This window comes from Malurus melanocephalus, unplaced genomic scaffold (assembly GCF_030028575.1).
Source record: "Malurus melanocephalus ecotype Western Australia unplaced genomic scaffold, MMel_1.1 scaffold_287, whole genome shotgun sequence".
In the NCBI taxonomy this organism is placed as follows: domain Eukaryota; kingdom Metazoa; phylum Chordata; class Aves; order Passeriformes; family Maluridae; genus Malurus; species Malurus melanocephalus.
The window spans coordinates 677,666-698,529 of record NW_026623519.1 but is presented as its reverse complement, the minus strand read 5'-3'; the positions used below and the strand labels follow the sequence as shown (position 1 = coordinate 698,529).

Below are 20,864 nucleotides of genomic sequence, written 5' to 3'. Positions count from 1 at the left end.
GTCAAAACCCTCTACRTGAAAGAAGCTGCCTGTTGTGCTCCTGTTGGGCTCTGTGACCAGCTGTGCAGATAGACTGGGCTGCTGATGGCCAGTGTGACCATCTCAGGGAGGCAGAGCTGTGTCATGGTGCCCRTCATGGGCTGCTGGTGCAGTGGCAGCCTGGCCGGGTGGCTTTGGTCAGTGCTGTGGGGGGAAATGGGCAGTGGGGGTGCTGGGCAGCCCTCAGGTATCAGTCTCTGCCTGAAGAGCATGGAAACCTTTGATGGCCTTTGCAATCAGGGTCCCTATGGATGCTCCACATACAGAACAGATCCATGCTCTAGACCCAAATGCAGGCTTCTGCAGAGCTCTTCTGGTGGGCTGCAGGAAAGCTTGGACAAGCCTGCAAGCAAGTGTGGCTTGAAAGGTCCTTGCACTTGGGTACAAAGTAGCATGTGGCATGGCCACTGTTGTTTGGAAATCACCTGAGCCTGGTTGCCAGGGAAAGTGAATCTGCTCTTGGTGTTGTGACCATTAGAAGGGCGCAGCTGTGGCCTCCTTGCTGGACAGTGCTGTCATTCACATCCTGAGGCTATGGCAGAGCTTTGCCATGCTGGAAGCAGTGTGCTCTTGCACAGGAAAGCCTGCAGGCTGGATTACGGGGCAGGCATGAATCTTTTGGTCCTTTCTCCTTCCCACAGCCAAACTCRTGGGATAGTGCAGGGTTTGGGTGTGGATCAGGCTCCAACAGCCAGCAGTGTGGACACAAGTTCTCCTTCATCTCCATCACATATTCTGGCAGTGCTGGCATGTGACTTCTGCCATGTGGGTCTAGAGGAGCTTCTCTCTTCTGCCTCTTACAGATACTAATTATTATTATTATTATTATTATTATTATTATTATTATTACTACTATTATTATTATTACTATTATTATTACTATTACTGCTGCAAGTGCATAAGCTATGTAAATCAGTGCTGCCATTACAAGGCAGCAGATGTTATTTCTTCCCCTCCCCACCTTCTCTTTGCAATTTTCTCTTTTCTGCAATTGTTCCCTTTGCAGGTACCTGGTGCAGGCAGGTGAGGGTGAGAGTTTTGTCCCTGGCTCATCACAGGCAGTCCCACTGGCCTGACCTCGTCCTTACCCTGAGCAGATGTGGGGAAAACACTGCTGAACTTCACTGCTCCAGAGCTGCCGTGCACGTGTCAGTGGGAGTTTGTAAACTGTCCCTTCACATCCTGTGAACCCAGCTGTGCTGGAGGGCTCGCAGAGGGTTGGGTGTGCTGTGTGACCCTCATGAGCTGGAGTGGCCCATGCATCCCACAGCCTCAGCAGTCTGGGAAAAGGGAGGGAGCCCTTCGAGGAACAGGGCAGGAGCTGCTTTGATTCCCACTTCCTGGTGGGGTTTTCCCCCAAATCCTGAATAAAAACTTGTGATTCAAATTGAGACTGTAAATGAAACAAAACAATTTTAAGTTAAGGCAACACASCATTAAGGCCCACCCTGACCTTGGCTTTGCCCTAGAATGGGGTCGTGCAATTATAAGTGCCCTCTGTTAGCCTCCACAGCTCTCTGGGGAGGTTTGGAATTTTTTTTTCTCTGACCTTCTATTTGATAGTAGTTAGATACATGGAACAAGACTTTGTGCTCCAGCTGATGCTGAGGGACTGTATGAAATGTAATTTATAGAAGATTCCTCTGTAATTAAAAACCCATTACATAAAAATGTATTTGGGAAATGTGAAATCATTACAATCATCACCAAAAAAATGATGGTTCAGAGACAGTGGAAAGGTGTGATTCTAGGCATAAAAAGTGTTCTGGGGTAGCAGAGTCTGCTTAGATTGGGTACCCGAAGTTCAGAGATGGGCATCACTTAGCAAAACCTGGAAGTCATCATCTTTACTTCCCCACTCCAGAATACCCAGAASCATCAAAGCATCTTGCTCAGGTGGGCATGTAAAAAGACATGTAGAAAAGGCAGTTGAATGGAACATGATGTTTCTATTTAGTTTAAAAAAGTGATAGTAAGAAAAAGGACACATACTCTGGGAATTTAGAAGTAAACCTGTAGCAAGGTGGGGCCACACAGATTTTTAGGAACCACTAAAGACACGGAGTCTAATAACAAACTTTTTTTCAAGCCTTTAAGAGGAATCACAGGATAARTAAGGTGTCAAATGAGGGCTCATGGAATCTAAGCATTGGCAGAATACCTCAGTCAAATAGACTCTCTACCCAGAGCCATCTCTGATGCTAGAGGCATCCGAGGGTTGCACTTAAAGGGTGTGTTAAAGACATTTTCAAGCAAAGTAACATRAACCATCTGTTCTGATGGTCTTTACTCCGGAATTGTAAAGGAATATGATGAGATTTGGGAATTGCTAATAAAWAGTGTTGGGGCCATCACCCATCAGGGCTGTGGAACGGGAGGGGGGAGTAAATGTGAAACYAAAGGCCAATAGGTTCACTTGGGTATTAAATAGTAATACCCAATTAAATAGTAAATAGTTAGGAACTATAATAAACACTTTATTTCTGAGGACAGTACACTGGTGAATAGTCAGTATGACTTTTGCAAAGCAGAGTTAGTCCTTGCAATCTCTTGGGAATTTTAAAGATTACTGGATCACAGGGATGAAGTTGGGCTGGGTTTATGGGCTCCCAGCCAGCAGTTGAGGAAGTTTCTCACCAAATGCTTGTAAACAAGTGAAGCATTGTCTTGATAAAAGGTCTTTCTGTAAATTAGTGACTGGTTAAAGGCAAGGCAAGTACAGGGAYGATGCTGCTGCTTTTATGGCATGGATCAGTAAAGAAAGGTGCTGGCTGATTCCTCCAGTAATCTGAGATGCCAAAATGGAAACAGAGGCTGAAAGGTTGAGGAAAGTCTCAAGATGAGCCCAGTCAAGTCTCAAAATGAGCCCAGTGGGAGAACCAGCCATGCACTGGGGGCTGTCCCTGCTCCTGGAGGAGACTGTAAAGCACTGGCAGAGTTTGGAATCTGCCTGCGGGTTGTTCCAGGGTGCATTCAGTGGTTCATAAACAGAAAAGAAACAGAGCAGAAACCCTCTTACTACTCTGTGGTACCCCTGCTGCTGTGTGCTTCCTACTGCCASCCCATAGCCAGTGCAGCTGGAAGAAGTGCAGAGTAAGATAATGCAGGTGGCCTGAGAGCTGGCCCACCCCACCTGTGAGGAGAGGGTGACTTGTCACCTGTGCCTCAGCTGGGCCAAGAGAGCTCTGCAGGGGGACAACTGCGAAACTGAATTGTACAGAGTGTGGGACAAGGAGACCTTCTCACACCTTGACAAGTAGAAGCCACTAACCAAAATTAGTGGTTTTCCCCAATACCTTATGAGTTTGTAGTACTGAATGCCCCTGGGTGCTTGGGCACCCAAAGTTACGGGTGGGTTCATCATGGTGTGGGTGCAGCCTGTTGCTGAACCAGGCCGGGCAGATGGGGTACAGAGATGCTGCCTGCCTGCCCCATTCGTGCCCCCTCAGGGTCAGAGCATGACCTAGAGCAGCCCCCAGCTGGTCTGGAGCAGCCCAGAGCAGCCTGCCTCACCGTGCTGTGTGTCCCAGGGCTGTGATTTGCCAGGCTTAGGCTCCTGCAGCTACATGTGTTCCTCCTCTGGGAAGGGGGTCTGAGTGTGATGGTACATCAGCAATGCTGGCCATTGCTGCAGAGCCAGTGACTGGTAACCCACAGCTGTGGGCAGCCTGACGGCCCATGGCTCCCTGTGTCTCAGGCCTCTCAGGCCAAGGTTGCTGCTGCAGCARTAACACTCTGCRGTGCTGTGTCCCCATCAGTGTGAYRCTGGCCTGTCAGCCTGTCACCCACTGGAAGCAGAGAYGATTTCCCTGTGGCACGGGGGCACAGCCAATGCTCCAGTACCAGCTGCACACGGACAGTGACCTCCCGCCTGCCACGGGGAACCAGCCAGGCTGCTGCAGGCAAAGCAGCCACGATACTTTGGAGTCATGCAGGASCACAGGCTGGTACTGCTTGCTTAGGCTTTTCCTGTTGACAAGAAGCCAGGATAAACTGAACCTCATCAAGGGGTAGTAGAAAAAAGCCATTCCCTGGCTTGTGGCAGTGTGCCAGGCTCTCGCTGCAGGCTGTACTCAGCAGCACAGTCCTACATGCATGGCCAGAGCTTGCCGTGGGCTTCAGGAGCGTGACARTGAAGCATTTTCCCCTCCAGACAAGCCAAGCAGCTTGGGAGTAGGGTTTCTGGGCTGGCAGCATTTGTTGGGAAGCAAGCCTGGTCTCTGTGTGTCTCTGTCSGTGTGCTGCCTGTGTGAGCCCTGGCTGTGAGCCTGCATCCCACAGGCTGGCATTTGATGGCCTATTCAGGGGAGGGCCTGCACCAGAGCCTTCTGSTTGCTCCAGCTGGAGGCCATCACTGCTGACTGGGACCAGCCCTGCTTCTGGGACATGGCAGGCTGTGACACCTGATGTCCACAGGGATCCCAGGCCAAGGTGGTGACACTGGGTGTTAGAAAAGCAGACTTCYAGCTCTTCAGGGAGATGGTCAGTGGGATCCCTTAGAAGACTGCTTTTGGGGACAAGGGAGTGGAGCACAGCTTGGCAAATCTTTAAAGAAGTATGGGTAAGATATCAGTCCTGGTATCAATCCAGACTGGGGCAGGAACTGATGGAGAGCAGCCCTGCSGAGAMGGATTTGGGGGTGCTGGTGGATAAGAGGCTGCACACGCCCCTCTGTGTGTGCTGGCATCCCAAATCCAACTGTGTCCTGGGCTGCATCAAAACAAGTGTGGGCAGCAGGGCAAGGGAGGGGATCCTGCCCCTCTGCTCCCCTCAGGTGAGGCCCCACCTGCAGAGCTGCATCCWGCTCTGGAGTCCTCAGAGCCACACAGACATGGACCTGATGGAGCTGGTCCAGAGGAGGCCACCAAGTTACCAGAGGGATGGAGCACCTCTCCTGTGAGGAAAAGCTGTGAGAATTGGGCTTGTTCAGCCTGGAAAAGAAGAGGCTTAGGGGTGACATAATTGCAGCCTTCCAGTTACCAAAGAGGGCTTACCTAAAGGGGTGATACCAAAATTGTCTGGATAGAAAGTTTCTAACGCAATTTTGAGGCAGGCATTCTTTGTTGCAGTGTGCTGATCACTAGCAGGATTCTTGCTCCCTTTGAAAGGGATGAGTGTCAGGTGAACAGAGATTTTACCACACACACTGATTACATATTAGTTATCTCTACTTCCTTGGCTTTATTTGACATCCCTTATCAGAAGTCCTTACATGATTCTTTGGGGTCTTCAATGTCTGCTGTCCATTTTAGGTGGTTGTTACTTGACCCTTGCTTTTGAGTAAGCACAGTATCATTGTTTTGCATAACTTCTGCTTTGTCAGCCTTGCAGAGCTGAGCTGGCATCTTGCTTACACTTTGCATGACTTCTGTTTGCCTAAGTTACACCCTTTATCTGTTTCTACTAGGCTGTTGTGTTCTGCTGTCCTTGATAAATGTTGTTTTGTTCTACTGTCCTTATCAAGTGAGTGTTCTGTTCTACTTATCGGGCGTACTACCTAAAGGGGATTGACAGAAAACATGGGGAGGGACTTTTACAAGAACATATGGTGACAGGACAAGGAGGAATTGATTCAAACTGAGAGTAGGTTTAGGTTAGATATTAGGATGAAATACAGCTAGATATAGATATAGATTAGATATTAGGACATTCTTTGCTGTGAGGATGGTGAGGCACTAGAAGGGRTTGCCCAGAGATGTTGTGACTACTCCATTCTTGGGGGTGTTTAAGTCAAGGTTGGATGGGGCTTTGAGCAACCTGGTCTAGTGAAAGGTGTTCCTGTACATGGCAGGRGGTTGGAMGAWGATAATCTGTAAGGTCCCTTCCAATCCAGGCCATTCTATGATTCTAARTTSTTACAGCTGATCCCCATCTTTCAAGATCAAAGGAATGCAAAGGCTGGGACTGGTCCTGTTGCACAGCCAGTGGTCTCAGAAGCAGCATCAATAGTGCTGATTTTCTCCTGATTCTGAATAGGTTCCCTTTAATTCCTTAGGCGCCCTGTGATGGCTGGTCTATGGCAGGATGGCTGCTCCCCCTGCACTGGATGCTGCTGAGGTTCTGCTGGGCCAGGGCATTGCTGCCAGAGGCAGTGGCACCTCCACCTCAGCAGCAGGGAAGGGGCTTGTGAAGGAATCAGCACCCCTGGCCTGGGGCAGCCATGGGTGTAGGGTGGTGGGCAAACACTGCCCGTGTCCCCACAGGCACAGGAGGTGCTGCCCTGCTCCACAGCTTCCCCACAAGGAGGTGAGACCTCCACGTCTTGTCTCATGGCACAGCCAGCAGCCCCCAGTCACAGGACCAACCCTGTGTCGTGCTGCTGGGTCCCTACCAGCCCCACAGCAATGAACGAGCCTGGTGGTGGCCGCTGCATCCCTCTGGTCATGGCCAAGCCATGTGTCAAGAGGAGCTAGGGCAGTGGGGGTGAGAACTGACTGCTAGAGCAGCTGAAATGGAGCCTGACATGTTCCTCTCCCTGTCCTTGTTGCACATAGCTGCTTCTGCCTGCTCCTTTTGCATCCCTTGCTCTCTCCCGCTCTGGCACATGCTGCAAGGGATGTTTGGTTCCCATTGAGAATCGTCATCCATAATTTTCTTCCTTGGGCTGTCTCCTGCCAGCCTCACCAGCCTGAGCTGCTCTCCTGCAGCCAAGATTGCTCCATGTGAGTCTGGGCCCTCACCACAGGCACTCCTGCTGCTGCTTGGATAGAGCTGAGCCTTTGAGTACTGCTGTCTGTCTGGTCATGCCTGCTGTGGYCAGTCGTGCCCAGAAGGCATCTGAATTTCTTTCTGTGTTCAGTGCTGTAAAGTTCACAGAAAATGAAGGAAGTGCTGGAGCAGGGAGAGCAGCTCTCCCCTCCTGATCAGGAGGGAGCCCCAGCACCCAGCAACTCCTATGAGCAGTGTTGGTCTAACCCTTCTCTTCTGCCCCAAGCTTTGCCCCAGATGGATCTGGGGGCCCACTTTTTTGTTGCTGKAGGCTGCAAGACATCCCTGATTCCCTCTACTTGCCCTGCTGGGACAATCCCTGGGCAACACGCAGGGAGTGGTCTGGATGCAGATGTCACTTAGCCATGGGATTTTGAGTGTTTGATCGAAGGCAGGGCAGTGTTTGGGGCACACACTGGGGCCAGCCACCTCTGCTTGGGGCCTGCATGGGCTAGGGGAGAGCCAAAAGACCTCTGTCAGTCAGCGTCTGTTGGGCAGAAAAGGGAGGTCCTCCCTGCTGAGCTGTGTCTGCTTATGGTGGCCATTTGCCATGGTCCCCTGATGCTGAGGGGTGCTCCATGCTGCACTGGGTGCTGGGAGCCTTCGGGGCTGTGGCTCCCCTGCGGCACCTACTATTCCCAACTGTGGCATTTGCTTCACCTGTCACTTTTCCGTTCTCTCCGCAGCCACCAAGCTTGAAAGCACTGAGCCTCTCCCCAATGTCGTCTGCCTGGGAGTGCAAGACACAGGACACCTTTGCCAGCAGTAAAGAGCAGGACGAGGTGCCCCACCAGGCAACGGTGACAGCCACAAACACAGGTGGCCAGTGCCAGTGCCCAAAGGAGGAGCCCAACGGGGCTCCCCAGARGCGGACAAGCACCCAGAACGGGATGCAGGACAGTGGAGGCACGGGAGTGAAAAAGAAACGGAAGAAAAAGGATCTCGGAGAGCAGGATGGGGGAGATAAAGCAGCTGTGGAGGTGAAACCAAAGAGGAGAAGAGAGCCTAAAGAACCAAAAGAGCCTAAAAAGGTGAAGGAGTCCAAGAAGCTGAAGGAGCCCAAGCAGAGGGAGGTGGCTAAGAAACCCCGGAAACCTCGGGAACCCAAAACCCCAAAGGAGCCTAAAGACAAGAAAAGTGGCTCTGAGCCAGCCCCCAGAGTGAGGCCCAAGAAGAGCAGGTGGGTGATGGTGTGGCCCTTTCTGTGTGCCTGCTGTGCCTAGGGCTGTGGGCCTGCAGGAGCTGCAGCTGGTGGTGCAGGACACTTGGTCTGAAGGATGTGCTGGTTGGGAGGCCAGGATGAGCTCTCTGGCCATGCAGAGATGGGACAGGTGGGTACCCTACAGGGTATGAGGCTCCTGTGGTACTCCCAATCCATAAGAAGACCAGTGAGTGTTGGCCTCTCCTTGGTCTGGCCTTTTTGCCAAGTGTCCTGGGGCAAAAAGCTCCTTGGTGGGGTGTCCCACCGGGACAGTGATTTGCTATGTGGCAGTGTGTGCTATGTGCTATACCTGTTTTGGGCCCAGGCCGAGGGTATGTGAGTGAGAAAAACCTTGCCCTGAACTGTGTGTAAATGGGGGTCTGTGCACACCCAGGGATCAGCAGCCTGCCTTCCCTTGGCTCGAGTTTGGGAGGGTGGTGGAGCACATCCCATMCCCTCTCCCTCTCCTGGGAGACTTGTCTCTCCTGTCAGCTGTGGAGTTGTGCAGGCAGTCATGGCCAGCAGTGGGAGAAGGCTTGAGAACTCCCTTGTACTGCAYAGCCCAGCACCACCATCTCTGGTAATTCCTCATCCTCTTAATTAATAGGCTGGTTGGCCAGGAGCTCTGATTTCTTTCTAATGCAGAGTGTGTGCAGAGARCAGAGCAGGTCTTAACAGCACCAGTGTTTGGTCTTCTACAGTCCTGCTCCTTCAGAGCTCACTGACAGCCAGATCCTGGAGGGGCCATGGCTGTAGAGCTGGTACTGGGGTGGCCTTTAGTGCCATTGGTGTGGGCTGGTGGTGGACAGGAGGAGGTGTGAGTTGCTGAGCAGGGCAAGAGCTGGATGCAGCAGGTCCCCAAGTCATGCTGTCACTTGTGGGTTTTCTTGAGCCTGGGGCCATGCAGATATTTGTCATGGACTGGTGAGCTAGAGCAGATGGGGATGGGTGGCTCAAACAGACAGTGCCAGAAGGGTGAGATAAAGGATTCTTCAGGCCCGAAGGAGGGCTGCAGCAGGGGGATGGAGGTAGGGAGGGAAGGAGAGGGACTGCAGGCAAGGAAGGGAAGGATGAAGCCATGTAAATGCAGTATTGTGTCCCCAGGAGGGTCCTGGCATGAGGGATGAACCTAGCAGATTTTCCTAATGACACTTCTGCTCCACCAGTAGGGACCTGCCATACAGGCAGCTCACAGAGATGTGCCCTGTGGCAGGACCTGTGGGACCAGACCAAAGCAGGGCAACCCAGGGGAAGAGAAAGCCATGAAGGTGTGTGCTCCTGGAGGCATTCGTGGCTCTTGTAGGTCCTTTGGCTGCCAGCAGGGTACTGAGTGTCACAGGGTACTGAGTGTCACAGGGTGCTGAGTGTCACAGGGCAGCCCATGACTGTTGGACCTGCTGTGAGCAGCTGGTGGGGAGGCCACCCTGCCAGAGATGGACCCCAGCTGCCGAGCTGGAAACCCTGGCCCTCCTGCCTGGGCACAGCAGGGTCTGGGCATACTAGGAGCAGCCAAAGGGCGATCTGCTTGCTATGCTGGGTGCCAGCAGAGCCCTGGTAAAGGGGCCACTTCATGCAAAACAGATCATTTAATATAACTCTAACACATCATGCAACCAGAAGAAACCATGTGTGGGAGTCTGGGAGTTCCACAAAGCTCTGTGCATTCCTGATGCTCTGTCCCAGTATAGCCTGAGCCTGTGATGTGTCCTCCCTCTCATCTACACCTTCCAGGAGAACCTTGTTCCAGCTCTGCTGCTTGGAAAGTCCAGCCCATGGTCCTTAGAGCTTCCCTGCCTCCACAACTCCTCTTTCAGCCTTTTCTCAGACTTGCTTTGGGCTCTGGGTCAACCACCAGCAAACCCTGCTGCGTGAGGGATGGCCATGGGTGGAAGGTCTGCAGGGGGCAGGGCTGTGTGTCCCCCTCTGCCCCCTGCCCAGGGGGAACTGGGGAGGTGCCTGGGGGCCCCTGGCAGCACAGGGAGGTGAGAGACAAGCAGCAGGCTTTAGTCAGTTTGTACTCTGTGGATGGAATGATTGCTGGGAGTCCTCTAAGTGGCAGATAATGTTGGCATAATTTCTTCTAAATTATTTCTAATCATAGTCAATGACTGGCTCATGAATGAAGTGGTTGTTAATTGTGACTTACAAATCAATATCTTGGGATTTATTGCTCAGTGGAGGCACTGCTCSCAGAGCATTTTCAGGGCCTCTGATTGAGACCTGGATGCATAGCTAGGGYATTTTTGACCTGAGAAACAGATTTTTACCCTTATTTTTTGCTGTCACAGGCAAGCAATGAGTTTCTCTTTAAATGGAGCTAAAACCTTGATATGGCTTTGAAATGAATGGTTCCTCTGCCACTGTGCATATCTGGGGTGTGGAGGTATGGATGGTGGGGCTGGAAATGAGGAAGGAGGCATTGCTCAGCCCCGGGACAAGCATCATCTCTTTGGAGTGATTCCCTTAACAGTGTTCCTTGCAGAGGATGAGGATGGACTGGCATGCTGGGAGCAGTTGTTTTCTACCCTTCTGCTTCCTGGTGCCATTTCCTTGTGCAGGCAGGTTGTGCTGGTGCCACAGGGATGCAGGTGGCCCTTACCCYGAGAACATGCCATGGCACTGGGCTTGTCTTTCCACGTTTTTCAGGAAGGTAGTGGTTTTCATGGGAGCAGAGCCTAAATCCCCTCCRTGACCTGAGCTTGGAGGACAGCTGCCTGGTGGGACAGAGCTTTGCTGTGGGTCCTTGGAACTGGCAGTGACTGCTGTGATGGGCCATTGCACCTGTGGCAGTCGGATCTGCATCCTCCTGTGTCCATGGCGATCACAGGGCTTAACTCCTGCCTGCTGGAGGCTCACTCCTATTTGCTCAGCCATCTCAGGTGGGGACTCAGTGCTGTGGCTCAAGAACACAACCCATGAGCTGGAGCAGCTTGTGCTCGGTATAAAGGTTTTCTGGGGTCTGTCAGGGCTCGGTGGCACACTCAGAAGGTGGCCAGCAGTGTGGCCAGTGCTCCTCAGAYCAGAAGGTTTGTTTCTGGGGTGCCAGGACATGGGTTGCCTCTGGAGCTGCTGAATTTTATTTCTGACTTTCATCAGCACAGGATGTCTTTGGGAGTGCTGTGATGAGAGCAGGCACCTTGCTGCCCTGGCACACTGGGGTTGGTGGTGGGGAGATCCTCTTTGTGCTTGTGCTGGACCCTGTGAGCTGAACCCCAGTTCCTACAGCCCTTGTGGGGCTGTTCCCCTGGCTGGTGACAGCCCCAGCCTCCACACCAGGCAGGGCAGGGGGACCCTTTTATCCCAGTGTTCTGGAACTGGATGTGCTTAATGACCATGACTAACTGGGGATCCCCAGTGCTGGGGAAGACTTGCCCCTAGGAGCTTTGAGCTGCCTCTGGGTGATCCCGTGGGAGCAGTGCTCTGTGCGGGTGCCTGCTGGCTCTCCCTTAGGATCCCTAGGACATGTGCTAACTGTCAGTTTGCCTTGGCAGCAAAGACACCCCTGTGGAGAAGAAGAAGAAAGGGAAGAGGAAAAATGACATACCAGTGAACAGTTTGGATTTGGACCAGGATCTCCTGAGCCCATCTGTCCAGAGCCCAGAGGAGTCTGCGGAGTCAGCTGACAGCCAGGTACGTCCAAAGCCCTCAGCTGGGTGCTGGTGGGTGAAATCCTGGCTGCCTCTCAGTGTGACCACAATGGGGCCCCTGGGCACTAGAATCAGAGAGCATGTTCAGCAGTGTGGCCAGCTTCTATAAGCCTGAAGGCAGCTGTTGGCCCAGGGTTGGGTGCACACTGCTGCCCTGGGCCCTGCGTGTCCCTCAGCCTTGTGTGTCCCTCTGCACCAGGGCTCTGGCAGTTCCCTGTCCTGGTACATGCAGGGGGGCTGCATGCACTGCATCCTGACAGGGTTCCTCTGCCTCACGTCTCAGGGACTGACAGGGCTCTGTGGGTCAGGGTGGAGAACTCAGCACCTCAAGAACTGTCTGTTCTTMCCACCTCCCTCATCTCGCTGGGGCAGGAGGTAACCTGGAAGGAATTTCTGCAGCCCTGGAGCTTTCTCTCTGCCACTCAAGCACAGTGGAGGTACTTGGTCTGCTCGTGCCCCCTGGCACTTCCTTTTTTCATCCTGTATACAGAAACGACGCTCAGGACGGCAGGTGAAGAGGAGGAAGTACAATGAGGACCTGGATTTCAAGGTCGTGGATGATGATGGCGAGACAATTGCCGTGCTGGGAGCTGGACGGACCTCGGCGCTCTCCGCCTCTACTCTGGCATGGCAGGCAGAGGTAGTTCTGAGTGTGGGACTGGGGCATGTGGGGGATCTGCCTCATGCAGGGTGTCCCAAAATGTCAGTGTTGAGGCTTGAGAAAGTGGTGGTCCCAGGTCAAGGATGGGATGAGAGTGCCTGTCCGGGAGGGTTCAGGCTGGCTTTTCAGGAACTGTGAGGTGGACAYGTGGTGTGCTGGTCCAACTGTCCCACTCCTGCTTGGAGACTAAGGCCTCTGGACCATGTCATGCAGCTGAACATGTCCTACCCACTTCCCGTGGCCATCTTTGGCTCTGGTCTCTGTAGCTCCTGTTTGTGATTATTATTTCGTCCCTGACAGCTGAGGASTTTATAGGTGCCAGGTCATCATTTTCTGCCTGCATTGCTGCTCTCCATCAGTGCCTCAGGGTGTAGTGATGCCAGCCCAACCCTTGCCAGTTGAGCTGATCTGCTAGGCAGCATGGCAAGGACCAGCTGGTGCTACTGTGCTTTGGGTCTTGCTGTCCTGCTGCCTCTGCCCACTGGGTCACTGCTGGCTCCTGGTGGGTGCTGACGTCTCCTTCCTTCCTGTGACTGTTATGTTGGATCCTGCGACTCAATTCCATCWCTCTGGTCACTAACAAAGCTGCCAGATATTAATAACGGTCACAAGTTGTTTGCATGGTGTTTCTATAACCCTCTCTAGTCCCCTCTTCCCCAGGCTTTGGTGGGCATTAGTCAGCTCTGTTGATAAGCCCTGACCCCATGATCCATGCCTGGCCTGGGGCTGTCATACACCCATGGAACATCCTGCGGGTGCTGCTTCAGCTCGGCCTAGGGCTGTGTTGCAGCTGGGCTCCTGGCAGTCTTCTCTCCAAGTGAGAATTTCAAAGCAGCAGGTATGAGCTGCCTTTGCCATGCATCTGTGCTACCCACCCCGTTMTCCTCTCAGTCCTAAACTGTCACTTCAGTTTGTCCTGCTCCAGGGGGTCATTAAGGCTGGTGTCCAGCAGCAGCCGGGCCGGGTGGCTGCTCTGAGGCTTGGCCAGCCAGCCCAGCTGGGCCTGCCCGTGGCTGCTGCTAGGATCAGAACTGACAGGCAGGGCAGGATGTGAGTGTTGCGACCTCATGGCTGCTCTCCTCATGGCCTGGACTTGCAGCTTTCCTTCTGCTTCCTGGGCATGGTCCTAAACAGGTCTTTGAGACAGTGCAGGGCTCTTGCAGCAGCCTTCAGGCAGCCAGCAATGAGCCACAGACTACAGGGGCTGTGTAAGGGCTGTGGATCAGCATGGGAGCTCCCCACGCCAGGGCATGGATGCACTGCTTCGATGGCCACATTCACACAAACTCTTTGTGGGAGGGTCAGGCAGAGCCCAGCAGTGCCAGATTGGATGCCTGGGCGTGGGGAAACAAGCGCTGCAGTGACTGTGGCTAGAGCACTCCTGCGTGCTCCCCTCAGCCATTGTAACCTGGTGTAGGGCAGAGAAATCGTACTCTGGGTCTCAGATGGCAGCCTAGGGGCCCAGGCAGCCCTGCTGTTCCCTGCTCATGGTGTTGTGGTTCTGGGTYCAACATCCTGCCCTGCACTCAAGGACGGTGCCAAGGCAGTGATCACCTGAGGGCTGGGATGGAAGGGTTGCTGTGGCCCTGGGCATGGTCTTGACTTTCCCACTTTCAGATGAGTGGTGTGGGATGCCCTGTCTGTCTGTCCYTTCCCAGCCTGCCCCATGCCTTCCTTTGACTTTCCAGTCTACAAGATGACACCTCAGGGCTGGGTCCCTGAAGACCTTGCTGTGGTCCAGACTCWGCCTCCATCTTGAAGGAAATGAAAGGAGTCCTCCTTTCTGCTCTGCACTTGCTTCCCCTTCTGCTGTACTATCTCCAGCTGGAGCAGAACTGAGATTTCTAATGGCCAAGCAAGCTCCACGTTTTTGGTGTCTGTCATCTCCCCTGATCTTCATGTGTGTGTCTCCTCTGTAGCACAAACAGGCACAAGCCTGGCTCTCTTGTCCCTTGACATTCGGTGGTGCTGGTCCTGGCACAGCTGCAGCCTGGAGAGCCCCCACCTCCCCAGAGTTGGCAGCAGGACAGTGTTAGTGCCACCTCCTGCCAAGCCTGTGCTCAGTGAGAGGGGCTGTGCTGGGAGCTCCTGGGTGCCTACAGAAGGTGTCTATGGGTGATTCTTTGGGGACACAGTGGAAGCCTGCAAAGAGAGGGAGGCAAGACTTTGAGCCTGCCAAGAAGAGCTGCATGGAGAGTGGTGGGGTGAGGGGCTGTTGGGCAGATGTCAGTGTTCTGTGGCCATGGGCAGATGACAGTGTGTGGGTGGTATGTGGCAGGACTTGACAGACATGCTGCCTGCTCTCCTGGGACCCTTGGGGCCGTACAGCACTATAGGGCTGTATATATGCCAAGGCATGACCAGGATGTGGCATGGAGAGTGCCTGGGAGCAGGAATGTGCACATTGTGGCATATTTCCCTCCTGGAGTCCAGAAGTGCCCAAGCTCCCCCCTCTTTTCTGGGAGACTTTCCACCTTCTCTGGCTGCCCTGGTGCAGCTGGAAGGACCCACAGAGCAAACCTGGCAGTGCTGTGGCTTGGCTGCTCTGAGGAGGACAGGCAGAGGGTGGGGGTAGCTGGGCTGGCAGCATCKACACCCTTTCACCCTTGCACAGCTCTCCCAGCTCCCAGTGCTGGCTCTGCCTGCTTGGCTGGGGCACTGGGAGAAGTTCAAGCAGCCATTCTGTGCTGGGGGCACATGACGAGCTGGAAAAACAGAGCTATCCTTTCCTGCTCACAGGAGCCTCCCGAGGATGATGCCAATATCATTGAGAAGATCCTTGCYTCCAGGATGGTGCAGAAGGAGGTGAGTGGCAAAAATGTCAATGGGGCTGGGAGTCCCTGAGCAGAAGAGAGATTGGACTTGGCTGCCCTGTGCAGCAGGGACATGAGAGGTAGCTAATAGTGGTGCTCTTGTTRCTGTGGTGGGGTGCTGGGGTATGCCAAGACTGGCCCCTTTTGGAGCTGTGGGTCAGTGTGGTGCCCCTCCTTTCCTGGGCACCAGTAAGCCTCTGGAGAGCAGTCAGGCCTGGGCTGATGCCCAGAAGGTCTTGGAATCCCCCATGCTCAAGGAAGGTCTCACATCATGTTCCCTGGRGCTACTGCACCACCAGTGCAGCAGCAGCACAGCGAGTGCCTGGCTGTCCTCATCATCTGGGGCTCAGTCCCTGGAGCCTGTGGCCCTGCACAGGATGACTGAGCATGCCCCCTCAGCTTCTACACAGCCTCTGACTGTCTCTKACTCTCCTTCCCTTGGTTTCAGGCTCATCCTGGAGGCCTGGCATTTGAGACAGAGGAGTTCTACGTCAAGTACAGGAACTTGTATGTGCAGTGTTGTGGTGCTTTTTTTCTGTGGGCCCTGTGCATGCAGGAGGAAGGACTGTGCACTTCCACCTCCRTCCTATCCCCAGATGAAGCCCCAGCATCCCTGTTTTCCTGCCCCTGTTCTCCTGAGCCAGCCATGGTGGTGGGAAGCAGGGAAGCTGCTGCAGCTTCAGTGTTTGGTCTTGGCCTGGTCCTGGGCCATGGCTTTCCCTRGTTTGGGGTGGCATAGCATGGGCTGGGATAGCTGGGAAATCCCTGCTGCTCTGTRTGGTGGATGGGTTTGGGACCAAAGRCGTCTTGGTCATGTGTTGTTGATCTTTTTCTCCCTGCAGTTCTTACCTCCACTGTAAATGGGCAACGCTGGAGGAGCTGGAGAAGGACCCCAGGATCTCCCAGAAGATAAAGCGCTTCCGGAACAAGCAAGCTCAGATGAAACATATTTTTACAGAGGTGAGAGYGGAGCACAATGAGCAGTGGTGCCCAACCCTGAGCTCAGGGCGGTGGCTGAACAGGCCAGAAGCTGCCCATGACACCAAGGCCAGACCAGCTCTGGGGCCAAAAGCACCAGGGCTGGAGCTGTGTGCCCTGGACACCTGTAATGTTACTGGTTGRGTTATGAGCAGGGTGACAAGTGTCACTTGCTGGGCACTGCCAGCTGGAGAGTTGCTTGGTGGGAAGGAGGGGCACCATGCAGGGCTGGAGGTGCTTCTGTGGTGGAGCAGAGATGCTATGGGAGAGAGTGAGCTATAAATATCTGGGCTTAGGRCAGCTCCTGCCTGCTCTGCTCTATAAGCAGATTAATCTTGCCTAGTATGAAAGGTGTTCTATAATTTATCTTGCTGCTCCAGAGATAGTTGTTGGATCTCCTCAAACTGCCCCTTACAAGTCTAAATCAGGCCAGTAGGCTATGGAAATTTCTCCATTGTAGCTGGAAAGCTGGGGGTGTGTGTCAAATTTCTCACTCACGAGTCTGTTTGGGGTCTTTCTCAGGATACAAAAAAAAAGCATGTGTTGGAACACATTGTACCACTGACAGTTCAGCAAGGAGCACATGCTCTTTTCCTGTAACTAACTGGGGCTTCGGGAGTTGTGAGCATAGAAGCCTGGTTTTTCTCCTTCCCGCACCCTAGGAAGGACTACTGCTAGCTGGGGTGAGAGGGAGGCAGAGGCAGAGACCACAATGTCATCCCTTGCAGGCGTGGGGTTCATTGGGTGCTGTGTGCTGTGGCARTCACAGCTCTGGATGCTGCACATCAGCTGGAGCAGACAGCTTAGGATTTGTACTCTGGGGCCAGATAGGCTGGAGAGGACATTCCTGCCTCCCAGCAAGGGCAGCACAATGCTCTAAAGAAAGAGCTTTGCCTTCTGTGGGGCTCCTCCATCCTCCCTGCCCAGAGACAGATGTCTGTACCTGTGTCCAGGGCACTTGGTGTGCTGTACACAGCTAGCAGCATCCTGGGGACAGATGCCCTGCAGCTGTTTACTTGTGCCCATCTGTTTAACCCTGGAATCACCTTGAACATACTTCCCACTTTACTGTTTGCCATCACAGCCTGATGAGGATTTATTCAACCCAGACTACGTGGAGGTRGATCGTATTCTGGAAGTGGCTCACACCAAGGACCCTGACACCGGGGAGGTGAGAGGCTTGCTAGCCCCRTAGAGGGAAGGAGGGAGGAGGTCCTGCCCCATGGTGTACATAGTGGGTCATCTCTGAGCACCCTGAGCCTTCCCAGYTTTCCCTGTCCCTGAGGACCCTTGGCACAGGGTGGGTGGAGGGCTGCTGACCCTCCCTGTCTCCGAGCCCATGTCTCTCCACGCTGCAGGAGGTGACTCACTACCTGGTGAAGTGGTGCTCGCTGCCCTACGAGGAGAGCACCTGGGAACTGGAGGAGGATGTTGACCCAGGGAAGATTAAAGAGTTTGAAGCCCTCCAAATCCCTCCAGAAATCAAGCACATGGTAACGTACCCTGAGGTAACGTACCCGGCTGGCMGCTCGCTGCCCTGGGCACAGGGACTGCCTGTGTCTTGCCACAGTCCARCAGTGTTGACCTTGTCCCTGGTGCTGCAGTGCGAGCCCCATATCCTCCCTTCTGGCTGGGTTTGTTGTCAGGGTCTGAGGGTGGGTTCCAGAGGCCAAGACCTTGTTATGGTTCAGCTGTCAGTGACCASTTGGAAGCGTTGTCCTTTTGTGCAGCCCCAGCAGTGGGATCTAGCCTTACTGGGCATTAGCATCTCCCATGGACCTTGCTCCTGCTCTCCCCTCCTAGGAGCGCCCAGCGTCGGAGTCCTGGCAGAAACTAGAGAAGTCCCGCGAGTACAAGAACAGCAACCAGCTGCGGGAGTATCAGCTGGAGGGAATGAACTGGCTGCTCTTTAACTGGTATAACAGGTGAGGAGGGGCTGCAGCCCAATGCTCCCATGAGCAGTCCCACTGGCAGCAGCCCCTCTGTGTGCTGTCATGGGATCAGCAAAGCTGGGGAGCAGAGCACACAAACAGTGGCCTGACAGAGCAGCCACTGAGTTCTTTAAGTGCTGGAGCTGGCAGGCAGTTGCCAGAAAGAGATTTGCTTTAGCTTTGCAATTGAGTCTTTAGGAATGTTTCTTCCTTGTAAATGCTGATGAGTCTTGGAGATAGTAGGGCTTAGTTATGGTTTCTAAGATACACCTGTTTTTTTGGTTTTAGCCAGGCTATTGGTGACCCATTGTGTGGCAGGCAGGCAAGGCAGGATTATGTGTGTTCTCAGCTGTAGCAGATAATCAGATGCATCTTTCCCTGGCTTGTGTGTACTTGAAGARCAGCATCTTTCATGCTGATTTTGAATCCATGATCTTACAAGAGGATGGCTGGCTTACCCAGACAGATTCGGGCCATTATCCCAAAGTACCCCCATGCTCCATGCTGCAGGGTCAGAGAAGTGTGGGCAGAGGTGATGTGCTTGACATCCCATCAAAGAGTTGGTGACAGAGTGGTTTCTGCCACCAAGAGCCACATTGACCTGACCCTATCCATCTCTGCAGGAAGAACTGCATCCTGGCTGACGAGATGGGAYTGGGGAAGACAATCCAGTCAATCACCTTCCTCTCAGAGATATTCCTGATGGGAATCCATGGCCCCTTCCTCATCATCGCACCTCTCTCCACCATCACGAACTGGGAGAGAGAGTTCCGCACGTGGACGGAGATGAATGCCATCGTGTACCATGGCAGCCAGATCAGCCGGCAGATGATCCAGCAGTACGAGATGGTCTACAGGGACACACAGGTGACTGATGCACACAGCACTCCCAGGATGCATCCCCCAGCCCTGTCTTCCTTCACTTGGAAAGCACTGAGCTGCCTGTGGAGCTTGTTCATTTGGAGAGGGAAAGGTGATCTTCTCAGTCCCCTTTGCTGGCATGGGCTCAGGTTGCACTGTATATGAGTGAACCGGCACAGCTCATGCTGAACGAGGAAGKATCTTGTCCAGGCCTGAGGCAGTGTCTGGTTTGGAGGTACACAGGTTTGCTGTGGCCAGCAAGGAGGCTTGCAGGAATCTGCCCATGCTTGAGAGAGATTATTCTGGGGAAATCCCAGCTCAGAGTCAKATGCTCACACTGATGCTGTCATACAGGAGGTTTGACACTGTGCTGCCACTCTGCAGGACTCAAACTCTGGTTTCTGTTTCCCTAGGGTAACCCTCTCCCTGGGCTCTTCAAGTTCCAGGTGGTTATCACCACATTTGAGATGATCCTCGCTGACTGCCCAGAGCTGAAGAAGATCCAGTGGCGCTGTGTGGTCATTGATGAGGCACATCGCCTGAAGAACCGAAACTGCAAACTCCTGGAGGGGCTGAAGCTTATGGCCCTGGTGAGCAGGGTGGGCTGGAGATGGCTATGCTGAGCACTCAGATGCCACTGTCAGCGGCTTAGGCCCTGTGCCAGGCTGGAGGAAAACCATCCAGASGTTCCTTTGATGGATGGGGCACTGGTGCCCTGCAGCCCTCACAAACTTCTTTTTGCCAGAGTGGAATATTAACTCCCTTTATGCCTTCCCACTTGGGTGTGCTCCCTGCCAGAGCCCTGCAGCACAGTGGAAGCTCTGCAGCACATGGGAATAGTTACTGGCCTGCCCTGCACAGCACCCTTAGCCATGGTGTGCCTTGTGCCCTACACTGACCAAGACTATGGTTTAGCTGGTTTCTTACTGCTGTGCAAACATGGGACCAGTCCATGCCAGGAGAGGAGTGCAGGACTGTGCATGTTAAGAAAGGGATCARTGAGCTGCTCTGGGAAATTACTTGGATGTCCAGTTCTTTCCCAGCCCTGGGAAAAGCAGCACTGCTATTTGCTGGACCAAGGGCTGTCAGACCTACTGGATCTTCCAGCTGTACCCAGTTTCCACCRTGCTCACCTGTAGCTGGGCCAGGCCTCTGAAAATAATTAGTCTTTTGGCTCCCACAAATTCTAAAAGACCTTGCTGTTTCCTCTGACTTTGTGTCTTGAGCATGTCCCTACTGGGTTATGAGCTTGGGTCAAAGCAGGATTACTACTGGTCCCCCTTCTAAACCATCACCTTCCTTTTTACAAGTCCTGTGGTGCCCTCAGAGCTTCCCAGCTTACAGTTGCCTTTCTTTCCTAGCTGGCCACTCTGAGGGCATTTCCTGTGCTAGGCTGGGCCAGAGGATTAGCCTGAGCAGTGAGTCCAAGGTTGTGGCTGTGCTGGTACAGAGCATCTGGTGCACCTGGGACGAGCCCATGTTGCCAGGCATGGGAGGGAGAGCGCTCTYCTTGAGGGATCATCCAGCCCTCACACCCCCAGGTCTTGGGGCTTCTCTGGACCCAATCTCCTTGTACTGCACATGTGCCTACATGGTGAACCTTTAAGAAAAGCTCTCCCTTGTTCTCAAAGCACAGTCTTACCTGCCCRTGCTGATTTTGGAGCACCCTGCTGAGACTGACCCTAGCAGCAGGTCATTGCTGCCCCTCAGTATCCCATGGCTCTGGACCATGTTCTCTGTTGTTCTCCCTGAGCCCCGAAGATGGACATCCTGCCCCCAGCTTTACGGAAGCTTGGGCTTTGTCAGTGTCCCTGTCCAGCTCCAGCACAGCCCTGCCTGAGGCTCTTGTGCCAGGGCAGGGCTGCAACCTGGGGGTAGTCTGAGATCTTGGGTTTGGCTGTTGTTGCTGCACAGAGCTGGACTGGAACATGTGCACAGGAGCATCCTGGGAGCCACAAGACAGTGTTGAGTGACAGTGGCCTGGTCAGGGCTGTCACTATGGCCAAAGAGGCCTCTCAGGGAATG

The 20,864-nt window shown here is 53.6% G+C and overlaps 1 protein-coding gene across 10 annotated transcripts in view; it reads left to right on the top strand.

Moving 5' to 3' along the window:
* CHD6 (chromodomain helicase DNA binding protein 6) overlaps positions 1-20,864 on the top strand; it is an 89,354-nt gene that overhangs the window by 36,955 nt on the left and 31,535 nt on the right. For 7 of the 10 annotated variants that reach the window (XM_057376649.1, XM_057376651.1, XM_057376647.1 and 4 more), the window contains 11 exons: positions 7,434-7,927; positions 11,440-11,578; positions 12,086-12,235; positions 14,996-15,061; positions 15,518-15,576; positions 15,912-16,029; positions 17,132-17,218; positions 17,406-17,555; positions 17,851-17,972; positions 18,602-18,845; positions 19,253-19,429. In XM_057376649.1, coding sequence (XP_057232632.1) covers positions 7,467-7,927; positions 11,440-11,578; positions 12,086-12,235; positions 14,996-15,061; positions 15,518-15,576; positions 15,912-16,029; positions 17,132-17,218; positions 17,406-17,555; positions 17,851-17,972; positions 18,602-18,845; positions 19,253-19,429 — 1,773 coding nt within the window. In that variant the 5' untranslated portion in view covers positions 7,434-7,466. Of the gene's footprint in view, positions 1-7,433; positions 7,928-11,439; positions 11,579-12,085; positions 12,236-14,995; positions 15,062-15,517; positions 15,577-15,911; positions 16,030-17,131; positions 17,219-17,405; positions 17,556-17,850; positions 17,973-18,601; positions 18,846-19,252; positions 19,430-20,864 lie in introns of those variants that run through there. The other 3 variants (XM_057376654.1, XM_057376648.1, XM_057376653.1) reach the window with 2 other exon arrangements.